The sequence below is a fragment of the Ruditapes philippinarum genome, unplaced genomic scaffold (genome assembly GCF_026571515.1).
Source record: "Ruditapes philippinarum isolate M1 unplaced genomic scaffold, ASM2657151v2 ctg2003_1_1_1_1, whole genome shotgun sequence".
NCBI classification, from domain to species: domain Eukaryota; kingdom Metazoa; phylum Mollusca; class Bivalvia; order Venerida; family Veneridae; genus Ruditapes; species Ruditapes philippinarum.
Window position 1 is genome coordinate 79214 of NW_026853395.1, and position 22286 is coordinate 101499.

General features: G+C 32.3%; 2 protein-coding genes and 1 long non-coding RNA gene across 3 annotated transcripts in view; 2 read left to right on the top strand and 1 right to left on the bottom strand.

The window, feature by feature from the left end:
- LOC132736747 (uncharacterized) overlaps positions 1–7238 on the bottom strand; it is a 49338-nt gene extending 42100 nt beyond the window's left edge. Inside the window, exon 1 of the mRNA XM_060723953.1 lies at positions 7128–7238. Coding sequence (XP_060579936.1) covers positions 7128–7238 — 111 coding nt within the window. The remainder of the gene's footprint in view (positions 1–7127) is intronic.
- LOC132736748 (uncharacterized) overlaps positions 1–22286 on the top strand; it is a gene marked incomplete at its 3' end in the record, with an annotated part of 49421 nt that overhangs the window by 19610 nt on the left and 7525 nt on the right. The window contains exon 2 of the mRNA XM_060723954.1: positions 20535–21977. Coding sequence (XP_060579937.1) covers positions 20658–21977 — 1320 coding nt within the window. The remainder of the gene's footprint in view (positions 1–20534; positions 21978–22286) is intronic.
- On the top strand, positions 10863–13318 carry LOC132736750 (uncharacterized). The gene is made up of 2 exons (XR_009626619.1): positions 10863–11058; positions 11696–13318. It is a non-coding gene; the product is annotated as an uncharacterized LOC132736750 (long non-coding RNA).

The following is a 22286-nucleotide window of genomic DNA, read 5'->3' on the forward strand; positions in this document are numbered from 1 at the left end:
GGAGCTTATTTACATATTGAATCATTAATAGATATTTTGAAGTCAGGTCATTTTAAAAACAAAACAGGCCATATGATATAAAGTTATATATGGTTTTGTTTCAAATATAAACACATGACCCTCATTCATACAGCATATGCTTGCATACCATTTATGGCAAAGGTGTTGGCTTTAAGGGTTGATGCTGCAGCCACCATTTACCTCTGCGTGATCCAATAGTAGGATACTACATCAACATAATATAATTTTAAAAACGTTAAAAGTTTTACTACCTAGTTTAACCTTGAAAACGGGATAAAAAAAATTTCCCTAAATGCTCCAATGCGGACCCCCAAAGAAAATTTATTCCATTTTCAAGCTGAATATTTGTTATTTTCTAATTTGTGAATCAAAGCTTTCGCTGATATCAGGACATATATCGTTTCATTTGCGTAATATGTTATATCTTTTGCAACTGTATATTGTTCTTTAAATATTACATTCAATTTGCTTTGAATGATTTCTTTGAAGGTTTTTCCTCGACATGTATTTGTATCATGTATTTTAAATGGCGTAATGTCTTTATATCTTTAACAAACCAATACAATGTTGTGTTGTTTAATATATCTTTTTATCTATTTATGTTACACGACGTTTGTTCATTAACAACATTTAAGGATAAAGATCATTTTTGGTATTAGAACAATTACGTCTGAACATTAAAAATGATTTTCAAACATGTGCATTTGATCGATTGTCAATAATTGTGTTGTAATGAGTATTGGAATAACTTTTGAATTGAAAATAGAAGAAACATAAGAGCACAGAGAATGATATAGCAAACTGCAGACAATAATGTGCTTTCTTTACCATTGATTTCTATAAACAAAGATATTTTCCTCAACAATTTAACCCTTGTCACACTATATATCTTATATGGACTTGTCTGACAAGACCATTTGAGCCGTGTCACGACAAAACCAACATAATGCGTTTGCGAACAGCATGGATCAAGACCAGCCTGCGCATCCGCGCAGTCTGATCAGGATCCATGCTGTTCGCGATCAGTTCCTCTACTTGTTATAGGGTTGGTAAGCGAATAGCATGGATCCTGATCAGACTGCGCGGATGCTTTGTTGGTTTCGTCGTGACGCGGCTCATTTCAAAATATGTAATGACTGTATAGACAACAGTACATATCCTGATCAGTTTGCACGAACGTCTTTCATTTTTTAATCGCTATGAAAAAGGAACAATAGGAATAAGGTTTGAACCATTCATGGGAGGGGGCGTTACCTTTTAATGCAAGCATTTATACTTTTATTTAATTTTCGACTTTACAATACGTTAAAAAGATACTTGGTTTTGGGTTTGATTTGCTGACTATTTTTTATCTAACTGTTGAATTCAAATATACTGAAATAAAACGACACGATTCGGATTATAACCACTTTTCTGTTTTTACCATGCATATTTCGCAAAGGTCCGGGCGGTGCTGGGGACCCGTTGATTATCACTCGATTGTGCTAAAGGGACAAATGGAGGTTATCTAATCTGATTTTTGAAGCTGTGCTAGAAAAGATTTATTCAGAGATTTGATTTTTTCTCTTATTTGTCCAACAAAAAACGAACCTGTTACATGTGCTGATTTCCAAAGCGATGAGATAACTTCTTTAAAGGCACAAATTCTTTAGAAATGTCGAACATGTGTTTAATAATGTTTTTAATAATGGATTTAGAGCATGTTAGATGTTTGACAGCTGAAAAATGTAGCGCTGAATGTGCAGTAATGTGTCGTAAAGATAGCAAAATGTAAACAAAGTAGTATTTTGACTTACATACGAAATACTTATTCATTATAATTATTCCAGTTTGCCCACAAAGCGTTCATCTATATGGCAAATGAGTACTTTTGAAAACTGTAACAAGATACCATTAATTTAAAAGTTTTATGAAATAAAAAGGATTAAATTTCTAAGGGCCTTAAAATGATGCGTCATATAATTTGATAATGACATCGTCAGTCAACTCTTAGTATCTAATCTTTCTGATATTTAATATCATTATCTTTCATTATACAAATGCATAAATATAGTAAGGTGGAGACCAATGACACGACGCGAGACAGATTGTATTCATGTGTACCCGTAAATGAACTTTGAGGACAAAAGGATTCCGAAGCAGTCATTATAATAAAAGATAAATTTACAAAACTGATTAATGATATACCGGGTTTGGGATTAATAAAATTGCAAACATTGTCAAAGCTGGGCAGAAATATGTTATAATTCATTTTTATATTTACTGATAGCCTTGAATAAACAATTCGATCCCCGCCCACTATAGAGCTTCTATTTTACGACATATGGAATTTAATCTGTCGAACGTAAGTCAAGTTTAACCTAACACTGACAAGTTCACGCTAAAATTTATATATTTAATAATTAACATAAATCATTTAAGTATGAAAATAAAGCTTCCGTTGATGATTAAAATAATTGTATAATATAAGAATGAATACACTTATATCTTTAAATCAAATGTGACATACACATATAATTCGATGTTAAAGTGCCAATAGTAAATCAGAATGAGGTTAAAGTGCATGCAGCAATATATCTGTAGTGTTTTTTTAACAAAGGTATGATTTCAAAATACCTTAATGAAAGAAACTTGTTCGAGTTTCGCCCTTAAGAGCAAATAGCGCATTTACGAAATCAGTTCTAAAAGGTAAAATCCCTACTGAAAATAGATGCCGAAACAATTTTATTCTAGTTCTAAAAGGTAAAATCCCAACTGAAATTAGATGCCGAAACAATTTTATTCTAGTTCTAAAAGGTAAAATCCCAACTGAAATTAGATGCCGAAACAATTTTATTCTGTTAACTATGGAAGCACTGGAGGGCCCTTTTGACTTCTGACTTAATGACTTTTGACTTGGGAGTTATGACTTTTGACTTGGAAGTTTTGACTTTTAACTCAAGACTTATTACTTCTTAGTTGTGAAATTAATTAATTAATCCACACTTTAAGAGAGCACGTGAGTAATGAGCGAAGATGGCTGTGTTGTGCCAAAATATGAAATTCGTGTTTGCGTGTTGTTTTCTGTGAACTCTGTTGAAGATAACAGCTGGTGTGGTGCCTTTGTCGTCTCCGAATGTTGGTAAAGCATCACTCATTGAAGAATATTTCAAACAAGGTTTTAAACAGTGAAATTCTTGGATTTTTGCTACTTAAGCATGGTATTTTGTTGTCACTGCGTCAGCTGAAAAGAATCTTGAAGAAGTTGAACCTGAAACGTCGAGGTGTACATTTGCAATCGCAGCTAAAAATCGTTGTTCGTGTAATTGACACGGAAATGCATTATAGTGGACAGTCTGTCGGTTATCGGACGATATGGCGCCGGCTGAAAGTGAATCATAATATGGATGTAAGCCATAAAGATGTTATGGACATAATGAAGGCAATAGATCCAAAATAGAGTTGAAATGAGAAAAGCACATCGACTTAAAAGACGTTTCTATTGTGCAAAAGGGCCAAACAATTTTTGGCATTTAGATGGTTATGATAAGTTGAAACCATTCGGATTTTGTATACAAGGAGCGGTAGATGGTTTTAGCAGGAAAGTTATCTGGTTTGAAGTTTCTGACATTAACACCGATCCAAAACTGATTGCGATATATTATTTGGATGCATTGAAGCGCATTGAAAAAACACCTAGCATACTTCGTTGCGATGCTGGAACAGAAAACAGTGTTGTTTGTCTTCTACAGCAGTTCTTTCGGAATGAAGCAACCGACCACTTTACTGGTAGTCGCAGCGTTATTGTTGGAAGAAGATTGTTTGAAGAAGCACTTCTAAGCAGCGCATTGAAATTTAAAATTTAGTTTCATGAACCTAATACAAACACACCTGGATAGAATTGCTCAACAGTGGAATGTACATGAAATTAGATCTCAGCACAATTCCGAGGCACATTACGGAAAACCGGACATTATGTATTTTTTACCTGAAACGTTTGGCGCGCTTGATTATGGTACGGTGGTTGACAAACGTGATGTGACCTGTTGTAAAGACATGTATTCAGTTCCAAAGAGAAAGTTGGACGAATTCAGCGAATTGACTTATCTGTTAAAGCCCGACCTCCAAATGCCAGTAGATGCCGATTCAGCATTGAATTTGTTCCTGGAGTTGAATGATTTAGTGGCAAACTCGTATGAAGACTGAAGTCTTTTAAAGCCATAAAGTTGTTTTGTTAGAGAACAAATGATCAACACGATCCATCATTATCATCATCATCTACATCATCATGATTATCATTATAAGTATGTTGACTGCAATGATGATTGTCATGATGCTGCTCCTCATGATGAAGGTCGACTTTATAATTTAAATAATTATGCTGTTGATGATAAGCAGAAATTGATTTCGATGATAATGATAATAATCATGACGATGATTATAACTATATTAAGGATGATGATCGTGATGATGTTGTAAATTATAGTAAAATATATTTTATAGTTCATAACGTAAGTTGCATATGGTTATTCTTATGTTTGACAGTCAATTATAACAAACGAATATGTCACGAAAGTCAATGTTATTTCTACGTTCAAAAACATCATGGCTCACAAAGGTCTGTTTGTAACCGTTAACGTTTCAGTCAAGAAAAACCTGTGACAAGTGTAGACCGATTTAGTCTGTGCAGGTGTGCAGACTTACTAGGGCCTATATACTTAACTTTCAGTTAATTAGAATCTGGCTATTAAAATAAATTCACTGCATCACGTTCATCTTTGTAGACCAAACGCCCTAGTATTCCTAGTTATCGTCCAGGGCGCTTAGAAAATTGTGAAAGGTGGGCGCTTATTAGGAGTCAGGTCTTACAAAAGTATACAATATGTAAGAGTCACAGCTATGCAAATTCTGTTGATATCTCGTATTTAGATTGGTCCCGTTTACTGACAAATCACTACAATGGGTTTGAAATGTGAATATTCACAGTCTTTCCTTGTACAGTGACATTTTCTAGGCCCGCGGACATGCATTAAAAATTTAAAATGTCGATTGTGGTCAGTTGATTTTTTTTCTTTTAAGACAATTTATCCTGGGCGCTTCACTTACAAATGGAAAAGAAGGGATGGGCGTGGCTCTTATTAGGGCGAATAGGTAGTTATAGGTAGTAAGGTCAGCTTCAAGAATTTCCAGGATGACGCATTTGTAAAGCTAAGGACGTTTTAAACGATATTGCAATGACACTTCGTGCACAATGGTCTGACTTGTGACTTCGTATTTCTGACTAGAGACTTCCTATTTGTGACTTTGACTTCCTACTTGTGACTTCCTACTTGTGACTTTTGACTTCCTACTTGTGAGTAGTGACTTCAAACACTTAAGGTCTTGACTTTTTACGTATTGACCTCTATTTCAAATGCATGGAATTAATATATGGTTTGGGGATTTGCAAAGGAACAGATATTCAACCTCCATGAAGCTGTACGTGTATCATAAAATGCAACTAAAAATATAATTCGAGGGCTTGGTGCAAAACAGTTGTATCTCCTTCTTTATCTAGTTTAAATTACAACCGTTTCGCAATAAACCCTCAAAATGTAATAAACAACTAGACTTTTCTAGCCCTAGTATAAAGCGCCCATGTAGGGCAAGGTCATGCACCAAAACTATAATTATTTTTTGTTCTTATTTCACCAGTCCTATTTTACTCTAGCAAATTTAAGACTGACATGGCACAGCTTTGGATACGAGACACCAGCACACGGAAGGTGGTTCTTTTTGTTATATTTTCCTCTAGATGACAACAATATCATTCTCAGCAAAGCTTCTACTTAAGCTCACGCGAATTAAAAACTACAATAAGAGCGTCATGGGCAGCACACTCGACTATTCTAAATGAAAACCATCTTAGTCGACAAGGCAGTCAATTTTAACAAAATGCTTGACAGAGTTATCTACCCATGTCTAGGGGTTTGGGTCATGGTGGTTAACAAGTCTGCAAAATTTCAAAGCGATATCTTAAGGGACTTGGAACATAATTGATGTGGTATGAAAAATTGGACAGAACATTAAACTAACGCCGACGCCCGGATGAGGTGAAAGCTCTCCTTATTGATCTTCGAATAGCCGAGCAATAAATTACAGGATGTAAAATCAAGGACGATTATCAAAATTGTGTTCATGACAATATCTTTTTAAAATGTTAGAATTTATTATAATATTAATTTAAAAAAGAACTTTTATTTAACAATAAACGATTGAAGTAGAAGTTTGGTCCATTTCTTGGAGCAGCGAACTAGTAGTTGCCAGGCGGCTGTTTTTCTTCTTTGCCTTTCTATTTTAATGTTGTCTATGACTTCCTTTATACGTTGTTTCCTTATGTATGTCCTGTAAATTAAAAAAAGAAAAAATTTCGAAAGGTGCTTTAATTTGTGCTTCATTTTATCAACATTGCTTACCTGTCGTTTCAATAAAATTATTTAATCACTGTTGCACAAGAGATCATAGTATTTTGTGATTTTGTGTAGGCTACTTCATTGAAACATTCTCAATTAATTGTAGTTTAAGAATTACAATTTTCTAATACTAACCATAAACGACACAAAGTATACTGTCATGGGATAATCAGATTGCACATGGTTTAGTTGTTTTAATAAAACATAGCAAATATATTCCGTTACTTATCTTTATTACAAATGGCATATTCTCATTAAGGGGAGGTAATTATGGAAGAACAGGATAAATATCGGAAAATAAAACAAAATCAAGTCGATGACCATAAAGAATTGAAGATGGGAAGGTAGCGGTCACTACAAACCAACATATTTTTTTATTTGGCCTAAGCACAATTAAAAACTTAATCACTTTAGTTTAAAAGGACTAACTTTATCAAAGTTAATTCTTCTTTCAAGTCAGCTTAAATTAAACGAATCTATGAAGCGCAAAGCACATACAGTATTACGGAATACCGTTAGGGTCATCGTGGTTGTACGTTATATTCCAGAGGGCGACAATGTGATAGTGCGACAACACGATGGTGATAGTACGATGACGACAACGCAATAACACGAGGACGACAATGTTATAGACTTTCACATTATTGTCATTATCGCACTGTCGCATTGTCGTACTGTCGTCATCGCATTGTCACCATTGCATTGTCGCGTTGTCATTATCGTACTATCGTCACTGTACTCTCGCACTATCACATTGTTGCCCTCTGGATTATAACGTTCAACCATGATGGCCCTAACGGTATTCTGTACAGTATTACTGATAGCAAAGTTTTTTTTTTTTATTTTGATTTCTGACAAGGTCTACCTGATCAACTAGCTAGCTGAACCAAAGTGTTTTTGAGCCACTTATGGCCTTCTGGGTCTAGTTCTGGCTTTCATCTGAGGAGGCATTTTGTTCCCGTAATATACAGTAAACTATAAATATGGGAACGTCGAATGTGTTTGACCAACCCGAATCCATTGATAAATCTAATTCTCATATACATGGAAAGGACTGATGAATAAAATTGGTGTGTTTGTATTTTATGCATAATCAGTCATTTAAAGAAGAGTGTTTCTTTGTTTTTATGCCACCGCAGCATCTGCGATGCGGTGGCATATAGCGATTCACCTGTGTGTTTGTTTGTGTGTGTGTGTGTGTTATATAGATTATATAGTGAACTTAAAACATCTTCTTGTGAAAAACAACTAGTCCAATTTCAACCAAACTTGGCAGGATTGATCCTTGGGTGAAGGGCTTCCAAAGTTGTTCAACGAATTTCATTCCATGCAGAAATCTGGTTGCCATGGCAACCAAAAGGAATTATAAGAATAAATTTAAAAAATCTTCTTGTAAAGACCCAAAAGGCCTAGAGCTTAGATATTTTGCATAAGGCATTGTCTGGTAGACCTCTACCAAGATTGTTCAAATTATAGCCCTGGGGTCAAAATCGGTCCCGCCCCGGGGGTCATTGATTTTCACTATATGTACATATAGCAAAACCTTAAAATACCTTCTTGTAAAGACCCAAAAGGCCTAGAGCTTAGATATTTTGCATAAGGCATTGTCTGGTAGACCCTTACCAAGATTGTTCAAATTATAGACCTGGGGTCAAAATCGGCCCCGCCCCGGGGGTCATTGATTTTCACTATATGTACATATAGCAAAAACTTAAAATACCTTCTTGTAAAGACCCAAAAGGCCTAGAGCTTAGATATTTTGCATAAGGCATTGTCTGGTAGACCTCTACCCAGATTATTCAAATTATAGCCCTGGGATCAGAATCGGCCCCGCCCCAGGGGTCATTGGTTTTCCTTATATGTATATAGTAAAAACTTATACATGTAGTAAAAACTTTTAAAAAATTCTTCTAGTAATTGACAAATGCTAGAGGTTAGATATTTTGCATGAAACATTATGTAGTGAACTTCTAGCAAGATTGTTTAAATTATAGCCCTGGGGTCAAAATTGCCTTTGCCCCAGGGGTCATTGATTTTCAATATATATATATATATATATATATATATATATATATATATATATATATATATATATATATATATATATATATCTATATAGTAAAAAAATCAAAAAATCTTATTGTCTGAAGGTACAAGGCTTAGTGTTGTATTAATGCGGTGGCATAGCATTTTTCTCAAATGCAATCTTGTTTAGTTTTGTGAATGGTATTTATACACTAAACGAAATCGATCATTCCGACAACCTTTTCTATGTACATGTATATATAGTGGTCAGAATAATTATGTATATATATACTTGTATAGAATATTTACAAAGATTCTTGTATAAACACTTATCATAGTATCATCATTTTATATCAGTAAATGCATTTTGTAATAATTCAATCTTAACAAGAAGCCAATAACTGATTTGGCATATATTTTGAAAACTCGAGCTTATCTGCACGTTTACATCTTAGTACTTATAAGTTTCATTAAGTATAGATTGTTTGATTGATGGAAGTTAGACTCGGTTCCCCCGTGAGGCTTGAAAGGAGTCACTTTTCGAGTGTTAATTTCTTATGGTAAACGCATCTAGATCTCAACACAGACCGTTCAAATTGATTTGCTCGATCAGTGATGAATATGTAAAACATCGCTAAATTACATTATTTAAGAAGAATATTCAAGTAAACTATAAAAACTTACATCATCTGACAAATCGCTGTCCGCCATGCATCTCCTGGCTTAAAATGAGCGGCAATGCATCATCACAAATTATAAGTCACAACTTAGAAATCACAAGTCATAACTCCCAAGTCAATAGTCAAAAGTCATTAAGTCAGAAGTCAAAAGGGCCCTCCAGTGCTTCCATAGTTAACGTACACTTTGTATGTGTTCAAATAAAAGAGACATTCTATGGTGCAACTCTTTCGAGCATCTACCATATGATTTTTGTAATAGCATAATTTTACGGCTATATATTTTATAATAAATATATTTCATGATATATAGTTTTATACCCTTTAACTTACATGATTGTGATTTTAAGAAATGTTATTTGTTAATAAACCATGTTATGAAAGCATTAAATTATAGATACAGACGAAAACCAAATGTAATGTTTTGTACCTTATTTTTGTATTGGGAATTTGGCTGTTATCAGTAAACTATGCTAAATATTCCTGAACAGATATTTATTTTACTGGTTTAAATATTAAGATATGGTGTATAGATTTATACGTCTTTGTACTGAATCCAATGCATATGCTGCAAAAGGTGATGTCCTTTTTTTATTATTCATTTTCTTGTTTATCTAAGGGGAGGAAAAATAATACTACCGTTTCTTCATTTCTCATATAATTTATAATTATTTGTTTATAAATAATGTAGTTTAAAGTGACATTAAATTGAAGTATGTTATATAAAGTAAGATCTGTCCTACATAAGATAGACTTAACGGCACTTGTTATGGAATGACATCAAATCGAAGGTTTTACAATGACATCAAATCGAAGGTTTCACGATATCGCCGTATGAACCCATTTGCTGATGTTTGAAAATTCTAAAATTTAACACATTTTCATATTTGAACGTTAAAAATTGCTTAACCCGGTGCGGGGGAGGGGGTAGCTTGCGTTTACCACTTCCGTCAATTTTATAGGCTCAAGTAAGTCAAGCCTAAACGTTTAATATTTTTTCGTATCCGGGTTCTCCTTAAGGGTTCAATTTGAAGGGTTCAATTTGATATATTAGATACAGGTCTATTAAACGCATGTGTGAATACATGTATTTGAACAAATTAGTATTTTACTTTGACTTGTACATCATATGAATTTTAGAATGCATTAATTTTATGTGGATTATATGTTATCAGCAAGGTAATAAGATGCACATCTGAACAAACCAATTTTAACATTAAACATTATCTCGTGTTTGATGCATGGATACGTTTAGGTGGAGTAAATCAAAACATAGTTCACTAGTAATTCGGCTAATGGATCTTAAATGACGAAGTGTATCTTGAGTTGCAATATAATGTACAAAAATAAATGATGAATGAAGCAAAATATGGGTAATAATAAAAGTCAATCAAGTGTATAAAAAGAATAATTATTTTTGTGAAAGTATAAGTTACAATAAATTTTATCTCACGCAATCGGTATTTCGCTTCATCAAGTTTAAATGTATCAACGGTCAATAAATCATGATTATCGTTATAGCTTTGATCAAAGCAAAATTTATAAATAACAACATATCATTATATACATATAAAATGTAATATAATTGTGTAAAATATTGAAATAAATATGTTTAAACTAACAACATATTATTAAATGCTATTTTCAGTTTAACGAACTTTTACCCAATTTTCCTCCTTCAATTGTAAACATAGAATGATTATGATTTAAACCAGGTACGTATATTAACGGTATCCGCAACAAGGTTTTAGACCGAGATTGCTGTCGTGTCGGTCGTGCGCATGCGCACATGCTACCAAAAAATTTAATCGATGACGGACGGAACAAATCTTGTTGATGAAAAATCTGTAAATTAAGTGTTAATTTACGAGCATCGGCACAAAAAACTCAAGAAATAATGACAGGTAAGTCTTATGTTTTTGTTATGTACGTGTATTTTTACTAGATTACGCTTCCAAATGGCGTAAATCGGGTGTGGAAATTTCCAGTCTGTATGAATGAGATCGACAAAATGGCGGATCTTTGTTAAAAACGGGTGAACATGTATAAAATCTGCAGAGTTATCAGGCTTAACCTACTTGTAGAAAACTGATTAAACTTGCACAAATCGGTTTAGAATATATTAAAGTAAGTAATGTTGGTACTTTTAAGGCTCCCTCATCATCTGATCTGTTGTTTTTGTGGCGTGAAATTTGAAGGAAATTTGTAAATTTTTGCGGTGCAAAAATAAATTCACGACCTATTTTGGCCCAAACATCAGAGGTATCTAAAGACCTTGAAAATACAAATGAAAGCTTTAAAGTTAGTTACTACATTATTGTGAATGGGGTGTGGTATTATTTATAATTTTCAACTGAATATTTTTGATGCTATGGTCTTTTGAAAATTGATGAAATTTCCCCCATTTTTTTTCATTTACTCAGAAGTTATATTCAACTTCTTTTTTGTTAGTTATTCCAGGTACGTATATTAACATTAGTACATGGTTATTCTGTTGATAAAACAAAATATTTATATTAAATGTCATTTCATCTATTTCAGATCGTAACAAATGTGCTTCAAGGGTTTCAAGTGGTAGATCAGCACGACAATTTCACTGAATGCTGATACAGCCCAAAAGTTCAAAGATTTGCAGCTTGTGCCAGGAGAGTCCCAGAAGTGTCAAATAAATTTCGGGAATAAAGTGACACTAAATGAAAACACTATAAACAGTCATTTTATAGCCAGTGCGATGCTATTGAAGTTTTATGTAAATCCAGTTATAAAATAAAAGGCAAAACTTATATAAATGTGTTTTCCTTTTTATTTCTTTTTTTTTACTACCAGGTACCTGATACTACTATTTCCAATACCTTTATGTCTATTCTCTCGAAAAAATGTACGTTCATTCAAGAGAACCTGAAAGATACTGACATATGTAGTGGTGAAACAGTTTGCTCAATATAATTGTATAAAAGCAACACAGAAAATATGTTAAATAAATAAAAACAATTAACTGGATATAGTAATAATCTAGCCTTACCCACTAAAAAACAGTTTCAAACAGGACCGACTGATAGAAAAAGTGTGAAAACTATCACAATTGAACAATTAAATAGATGCACATTAATAACCGTGATTAAATCAATTACTGAATCTGCAGAAAACATCAATTATGACGGTACAATGTACTTATTTTTCACAATACTTTCATAACAAAAAATGTTTAGGCCGTTTTTCAGAAAAATATACGTACCTGAGAAAACGAACATTTTTATAAGAGCTCTTTTCTGGTGCAGTTTGAAAATTATATAATCATACTTTTATTCAATTTTAAAAATAGATAGATAGATAACTTCATTCTTTAAACAATGTTCAAATAAAAAAATATAAAGGGCTTAATAAGTTAAATATATGGTAAAAGTTGCGTTCGAAATATGCAAGATGATTTTGGTCATGTGATTCTTCACGATATCTTATTCGCATTTATTTAAGATACGCAATAGAAATTGAAAAACAAAAAAATTAAAACTACAGTTTATAAGCTTTTTATAAATAATTTTTCACAAATTTCGGCAAAAAAATGACGAAACAATAATAACTTGTTACTACATGTATATAAAATTTCTTTCGTGTGCAGTCGCGATTTGGCTGGTAGTAAAAGTTGCGTTTTTTACTCGTTACAATTCCGGAAATAATTTAGCTTTGTAAATGATAATTACACGGTTAAAAAGATCAAATTCTCAGCTTTCTTTTGATAGGTATTTTGCTAAATTCGGACCATAAATTACGAAAAAATCTTATATTTGTTCGAAGAGGGCATCATTATTTTTACTGAAGTTTTGACATAATCGGGAGACAAAAAAAAACAAACTCTGTGTTTAACTCGTCGTAATTTTCTTCATACTAAACGCTCTGATTTATAAAATATATATTTGAAAAAATCTATCTTTCAGCTTTCTAGAATATGTTACTTTTAAAAAATTGAACAGAAAATAACATGTTGACGGTAATTTAAATAACCAAGGTCAAATATCACACCGCTTAATGATATGTAATCGTCGATAAAAATCAATAACGATCGGCAGTCTGGATGGATTATCTACCACGACAGCATAATTTACCGTTATTGATTTACTGTATAGAGTTGCGGATACCGTTAATATACGTACCTGTTTAAACATAGTTTCTTTAATTTTAATAGAGAATTGATACTTAAGTTCGTTTTTATGTAAAACGATTATGATTATTTTGAATTTTTAGTGCTTGAAACATTGCGCAGACAAAAAAATGTTGTACAATTCTACTCAGTGTGAAAATGATTATAAAAAGTACTATGTTCGGTTCGTTTATGTCTTTTTTATCGTATCAATCACCGGATGTGTAACCATCACTCTGCTGGACGCCATTTGCACCAGTCTATACATCCGGGCAATCTGGTCGGTTTCTTTACTGCTTGCCGAACAACTTTGATTTTTATCATGATATCAAAAGAATTGATAACGGACTTTTTTCAAAAATTGAAAACTGAACAATTTCATTTCATGAAATTCAGCAGAACAATGATTAAACAAAGGGGCTCTTTGAATAAGCAGCGTTCGTCATGACATACCTGTCAAGAAATGTGGTGTAGACATATACAAGGTGACCATAGCAAAAGAAAGAAGCTAAGTTATAGGGAAAGGTGGTCACAAAGGTATATCCAAGCTTATCATTTATAAATTGCCCAGTCTGGAGACCATATGCCGCTTTTCATAGAATGGCACTGATGTGTCACATTGAAGGTTCCATGATAACCACCATATGGACACATCTGAGTTTGTTTCAAAATTAACAATTTCATCAGGTCATGTTAAATGTTGAATTCTGCTTAAGCCGGTGCTAGGGGGCGTCGACGGTATCTTGGTATTACCACTACCGTCCATGAACAGGCTCAATTAAACCGAGCCTGCAGCAATTTCAATGTTGTCGTGTTGGTTTTCTTTAAGGTTTCAGTTTTTCTCTATTTTGTTAGTTGTTTAATTATGTACATATGAATTGTTTTTAACGTATTTGGATAACAAATATAAAAGGTCACGAGGTCATTCAATGACGTCTGTCTGCAAACGCGCAATTGCAATAGAAGAAAAAGTTATATGACATAAATAAATCCGTTGATAAGAAAGGCTGCAATATATGCACTCACTCTCCTTTCCAAATTACTGAATATAAAGGCTGAGAAATGAACCCAATGTTGATATCTTCAGTGTAGACATTTATTTGAATTCATTTACAAGGTAAAGTTTCTAACATTTTCATTCCACATCAATTAATGTCATCTTAGTTTAAAATGTTTGCACTTCAGTATTGTACCTTTTTAATTTATGTTTCATTTAAAATAGATCAAAGAAATTCAAATAACCACCCTATATGATTATTTCTATTATAGAAATATTTGCCATTCTTCAAAAGTGTTATTGATGACTTTATAATGAAATAGATATACACTAATTTGCACTACCTTTCAAACAGACAATAGTTTAACTCAACAGATAGGGGACGGATATGTAAATCATCTGTAAACGTGTTTATGATTCACGTACACGTCAATGATGACGTCACACACGTCATTTAACAATTGCATTGTGATAATTATAATAAATAAGCAATGAGCGTTGTATTCCGATTCAAATTTATTCCGAAGAGGATAGATAACCTTGTAGAACGAACTGTTATAAGTGTTATTAAAATGTCATTTTGACATAAATCATTTATTTGTTATTGCTATCATCTGTGAGAATTAGTTAATCATTAGTTACTCTCACATATCTATCAATCTTCTTTGATATGTTAATGATTTTGGCGTTATTAACAAATTTACATTTTGATATATTTTTCATTAATGTCAAAGTTTAAAGAATGTGACTCCCGAATCTCAGAAAGTATGTCAAAAACCATATTATCTATCGAAGAAGGCCACAGTGCCTGTCATCGAATAATAAAAAGCAATTTATCTGTCAACAATGATCTTTAAATTAGGCTATTTCAAATATATCATTCATATACATTCCAACTTGTGGTTGGTACTGTACGATTTGATAAATTTGTATAAACTAATGTATTAAATAGAGTTTTGAAAATTTAAAATTAATTTCACTTGTCTCAAAAATGATCTTGACTGATAGAATGTTCTCTTGGTTTATTTTCTTCACTACTTGTTATTTATTTTTGCTTTGTTCGCTCGACAAAGATCATTCCGCTAACTCTTCTAATTCTACTAACTCTTTGAGGAATAAAGAAAAACAAAGTTTACATTTAACTGAAAGTGATTGTACCTTGCCTCCTACCTCGAACTCTCTCTCTCATTCATAAGTTTAGATAACATGAAACGGTTAAAGAACAATTACTAATTTACTCAATTACTTTTATCTTTCCTCACAATAATTTAACCTTTCTCAAACAAAACCAAGAAGATTTACTTATTTATATTAGTTTGAATTAAAAAAGTTAAGTGAATTAATTAATTAATTAATTAATTAACGAAAAATTACGATGAAGCCAGTTTAATGGTGCTCGTTGACAGTTGAATTTTCGTACTTGTTGATATAAAATTTATGAAATTTTATTAATACTTTTATAGACATTTTTACAAATTAAAACATACTTGAAAATCTTAAGAATGACCTCTGCAGTTATTATACAAAAAGTAGGAGTTTTTTTATACAGACAATATATCACATTTTACATCTTTTCTAATACATGTATAATCTTCTATCTGTTGGGTGCAAATTGCGCCTTTTTATTTGCATATCTTAATACTAGTCAAAGTCATTATATAGCACACAAAAACTACGCAGACGACATATTAAATTTCACTTAAGATATGACCAATCAAATTAAGGATGACTTTTAAATTAATAAAGAACTATTTTCTGTTTCCGTACCAGGGTGACACTTAAGGGGTGACGGATTAATTCGTGTCGACAAAAATGACAAATCAACTATTCAAACTGTTATGACAGAAAAGAAGAAAAGAAGAAATCACGCCGCCAGTGAAAGCTAAAGTATATTTATTTTCATCTGTTCTGTATAATCGATTACAGAAGACAACAGGCGTGTGCCTGTCAAAGTTATAAGTAAAATCATGATTTGTAGAGTAAAGTTTTATCCATTTACAAAAATAGATCCAATTGTACAGTAAAATGTTAATTAATACCTTTCGATAAAGGGTATCAACCTTAAATAAATAAATAGTACCCCACCCTCTACACAACCTACTATTATAATATATCGGATATCTTTGAGCCGAACCCAAGCCTGACTTATGGCGAACTCGTGTTAAAGGTATATATACTTTACAAGAACAAAATTCAAATAAGATAGTGATATTACATCACTAACATCACGGCATAACAACGCTTCTGAATGTTTAAAGTTCATTGTTTGATTTTTCTTAAACGAAAAACTATTCAATATTATCTTTAATATTGTTTTTGTGTGAGTAACCGACGCGTATTTTAGATTAAACATTACTTTACACTCGAATATAAACTTTTTTCTAATATAACGAATACAATTTAATATCTTCTCAGTCGGAAATAAGGTAGGAAAATATAGATTTTATCTTTTGAGATTGTCGAAATTATGTTGTTATTTTATATTCCTCTATAAATCATGTATCTTGAAACATGTTTTTACTTTCTTGAATGGCAATTATCTTGCCACTTATTTTAGATGATTTTCACCAAGCGTTAGTACCGCATTTGCTTAGTAGATTAGGGAAATCACTTCGCCCAGTTTTACAAGTTTAAACATTTGAACATGTACCCTATCTTGCGATTACAAGCACATGTTGCTTAGTATCACTTTACTTATCTTGGGAGCCAATATATTTATACTTGTACCTTTCTTTTTACCTTTCTTTTAGGTGTTTATACATTGTGTTTTTGAGTGTCAATGGCTCTTCTACATTAAATTTACCATTGCTTCTGTTGTTCTCAATGACAAAACCATCAAAATAACAACAATCATAAATAAGTATTATAATAATTCCAAGTAGCATGTTTTAGAATAATTATCACTATAAATAATGCACAATTATTTATAATACATCATTTGATATGTAATATTTTGATAAATAATGCATAAGTTGACATTTTATTGTAGACTTAGTAGACATTTCATTTCATTCCAACAGGCTTTAAACATGCAAAAATAAGTATTTTCTCAAAGTTGATTTCGTTTTATGTTGTTGTTGTTGTTTTTGTTTGTTTTCTTTTTTAAATGAATAAAAATATGAAATAATAACAATAATTGGAAAAGGAGAATTAAATAATACACAAGTTTCAAGTTACTTAAAATGACATTTTGGATTTTGTATATTTGTTGAAGTGTATGATATTCCACTACTTTCAATAATGCTTCACCTTCTTAATAAGTTTGACATTACATTCCAATTAACCAATTTTGTTCATTCACGTTATATATCACTTAACATCAAACTTGAATTTTAATTTAAAAATTAAGTTAGAAATTATCCGATATTGATTTTATCTGCTGTAAAGGGTTAAACAACGTGTTTATAACCATAATGTTGATATATTTGAAATAGAATTCATTCACACGTTTGAAATCGAAGCTATTAAGTTGTCAAAATAGTGCTTTAATGGAATGATTACTTTCGAAGTGTCTTGACTTTGTGAGATTTCATATTTACTAGTAAACTATATTTTCATAATATTATATTTTTTTGCGAAAGAATGGATAAACACAATGGACGGAGAGTGTAAGTAATTCAACTTTATCTTATCTAAAGATTAAAGGATTTTTTTTTTCTCCAGAAGATCTATTAATGCAAAGTTAATTATAGTAATAAGTTCAAACAACGCTGTTTTTTTGTGGCATGTTACAAAAATCAAGATTAAACACTTTTTAGTGCACGTTTTACTGAAATTTATAGCTTATTTACGTATTTGATGCGATCGAATAAGATGCTTAAGACTCATGAAGTTATATTTAACCAGAAAAAAACTATGCAATATATGTCTACAGAGTCCCTCGGAACTGGTGGAGCCCTCGCCCTACCGCGCTCGGGCACCAACCGTTCCTCGGGACTCTGCAGACATTATAACACGAAAAAACGTGCGTTAACCCTATATAATAATAATAACAAAAATGGTCTACAGGAAAAAGTGTTGTTTTCAAAGTAACATTTAATCTATTAAAACAAGTAAAATTTCATTGTAGATCTTATTATATAATAGTTTATTTTCGTAATCCTAGGTCCGATTAATTGGATACACTCCAGTTAATTCATATCAAAGTTCCAAATGTTAATGAAAATGTGAAAAGAAAAGAAAAAAAGTTTATATATTTAGACACATACTCTGTATAACAGAACAAAAGTTTGTTCAACAAATTGAGTTCATCGCCATGACAAAAATGGTACATTCATGTAACATAGCGACTGTCAGTTATTTACTTTACAGTAATATAATATATATATATGTATAGATGTACCATACCTAACTGTGCTGTTGGCAATTCATAGTTTAAAAGCATAAAAAGAGTAACAAACATATGAACATACCCATATGTAGATACTGATTTTATTTGTTGATAGATCCAGGTTATATACGTGTACATAAATAAGAATGACGTAGATTCGTACGCAACAGACGGCTGCAAACAAATGTGATGTGGCACCGTGTCTATAAAGCATTATCGTACGCAGGATCTTTCAAATATTAAGACCCTGTCTTATCTTAAGGGAAAAATCGGCATTGTTCAAAATTCAGTTAAATATATGATATGCAATATGTATACTGTGATGGGTTTTTTGTCTGTTTTGATTGATTGATTGATTGATTGATTGATTGATTGACTTGTTTGTTTTTTGTTTTGCTTTGTTTTTATTTTTATTAATTTTTTACAGAACAGAACCTAATTTTATTTTGGATTTGTACATAGTACATTATCACTGCAATATAAATACACAAATTGTAAAGATGTCACGTTTCTATTTAACAATTGTTTTTACATTTTCGTTTGCGTGTTGCAGTACTGTCCAAAAAATGGTGCTTTATCCAAACATCTAGATCCACAAACAAAAACACCTTAAAACGTATAAAAAGCACAATTATGAATGAACTCCAACAAATATTTAGCAGACGATTATAGTTTGTTAAGATTATATTTAGATAAAGATAGCAGACGATTTAATCGTATTATAAAGTCATGGTGAAATGTTATACAAAACTATTGTAATCGCCGTCAAATCAAAATATTAAGTGACATTAAAAGTGTGCCAAAATTACTAGTTACAAAATTACTACAAACTGCAGTTGTACAGTATATCAATTTACTTGAGAAAGTTATTTGTTTCGGATGATTTCTTTCATAACGAAATTGTTCATAAATTATTTTTGTCTGCGTTAAGTATCAAAAATAGACGTAACACTATTTTACGTTATTTCAACACATATCAACACCTGTTATCGCAGTCAATCCTGAAATTTGAGCAGTTTTATTTTTGAATAATATTCATACATATATAATTGTTATGCATTTATAACGACTTCGCTACAGTGATAAAAAAGTTATGTTCTTCGCATATCGAATACAGTGTATCTTTATAAATGTTAACTATACATTGCATTCCATTCAATTCAATTACATAACTAATAAATCAAGCTGTCTCTTTTTAAAGAATCGAAGATTAATGACTTGGTGTGTTGTGCTGTGTTTTCTAAATACGATGCTTTTTCAAATATTGAAATTAATATTAAACATGTAACTGTGCATATTTATTGCTTTGATTTAAAATACAAATGTAGATAAATCGATGCTTTATTTTTACTATAAATACTGTTAACCAACTAGGTATAAAATATTTAACCGTTAGTTCCGTTTAGCTTAAAAGGGGCACCATCGGATAAGTAAGCGGTCCCTGATGGTTCGATCCTCGGTCGAGGTGTAATTTTCCCGGGACAATTGATCTCGGATACTGCATCTAATGGTCATTTGTCTCTTAGATCTACTGTAACTGCTGATGCAATACTCACGTGGGAATATGTAGTCGGTCTCTTGTGTAGAAATTGGTTATAACTGGTTAGACATCCTGGAGAGCCTGATAGCATTAGGTTGATCGACTGCCTAAATATGGCCAACTCTGTGTTAAAAATTTGGCGTAAAAAGGACTGCAAAACGCCTGAAAGCGAATGCAATAGCTTTTGCAAATAGCTTGTAACTCCACGAGATGTAGCATTACATGGCATTTTGTTACATTCCAACAAGGAGCAAATTACAATTTAGCAGACGACAATTTTGCCGTTATGGTAAAGGTTAAGTCAGGCAATAATCCTTTTTATGCTCAGTCTGAAATTTTGTACTAAAACGCTATTTAAATACTTTTACATTTCAGATATTCCAGACGTTTTAAAAACTCTATACACACACATGTGACAAATTTCAATATCGATGATTAAACAGCGGTTAAAAATCTACGATTGCAATTCAAAGATCAATAGCCAAAATCATTGATAAGATGGAAAGTGTTGGCGACAAATCAAAATGTTCGAACATAATTCGGGTGAAACTCCTGAAACAGAAGAAATATGGCCTTGGTTTTCTAGTCCGCAAAAGGTCTAAAGGACCGCATGTAGTGGTGTCTGAACTCGTATCGAATGGTACTGCTGCTGAAAGTGGGCTTGTTCAGATAGGTGACGTCATACTTAAAGTCAATGACGTCAGCTTTGATGATCTTAGTTATGAAAAATCGGTCGAAGTGTTAAAATCACTTCCAGTTGGCGTTGTAGTTGTTTTGATTTTAAAGGGGCCGGAAGGCTACACTACACATTTAGAAACACGCTTTAACCAAGATGGAACACCAAAAACCGTGAGAATTACAAAACCAATATTGCATTCAGAGAGCTTCATTGGCAGGATAAGGAAAACGTTTTCTGCAGGCGCCTCAGGCCGCTCTTGCAGAACAAAACAGACCCAGGCGAACTGTGAGTGTCATAAAACGCTGCAAGGCGATGAAGCACAATTCCTCCGGCGAAATGGAGACCTTCATAGCGAAAATCAGTGTCTCGACAAATCTCAATTATCACAGGGGTCGAAGGGTAGTACGACAACACATTCTACATCTAATGAACCAAACAATTCAAATACAAACTTAATCCGTTCAACAAAATCCTCCGAATCTAACAAGGATGCTATTAGTGTAGATACGGTCTCGCATATTAACGACACCGTATCAAATAATAATTCGCATAAAATTGTATCGACAGATTTACAAAAGGAGAATGAAGATCCACAATGTAACACAGGTAAATCAGCTTCGATAAACGGTTCTGATTTCACAGTGAATAATATGGATATTATGAATAAGGAACAACAGAAGAAATGCAATAATAAAATGTTAATGTTAGATATAAAGCCTTTGAAATCGGGAGGAAATAAAAATACAGAAGAAAATGCTACCGTTTCCAATGATGATAAACTGTATTGTAATGGAAATGACACTAAAAACAACAGTGTGACAAAACTTATCACAAAGGATACTTCTGAAAATAAGCATTCAATGGTCAAGAAAGAAAACGGCGAGAATGTCGCAGAGAATGGTCAAATAGAGCAAGTGAATAAACCTGGAAACAAAGTATCCAATGAAAATAGTATAAATATCATTCAATCATCAAGCGATGAAAATGTCTTCATATCAAAGGCGCATCATGACGGAAAAGTTGATAAATTGGGTAACGTTTCCACAAAAGGTTCCCCTGCTAAGAAATTTGTAAAACTTCGACATGTTGGGGAAGAAAGGCCTGTCTGTACAGATACGCTACACCAAAAGGCAATTGAGGTAAGATCATTTAAAATTTAATTTGCGGTTGCAGCATAAAGGGGAACAATTTTTATTACAAATTCACCAATGTTAATATAATTGCATCTTACCAGGAAAGTTAATTTTGCCCTGTTAAAGGCTTCAAAGATTTGTCTAAACATTGCATTTGATCAATTTGTCAGTACAAGTGATGTGGTCTCTTATTTTATTGTGGTTTTTTTACAATGATTTTTTTTTCATTTTAACAGTATCTTTGTTTTGTTTTGTATAAAATGACCAATACTGATACATATGTCGCAAATGAGAAATTTGAATTTTAGAATAATA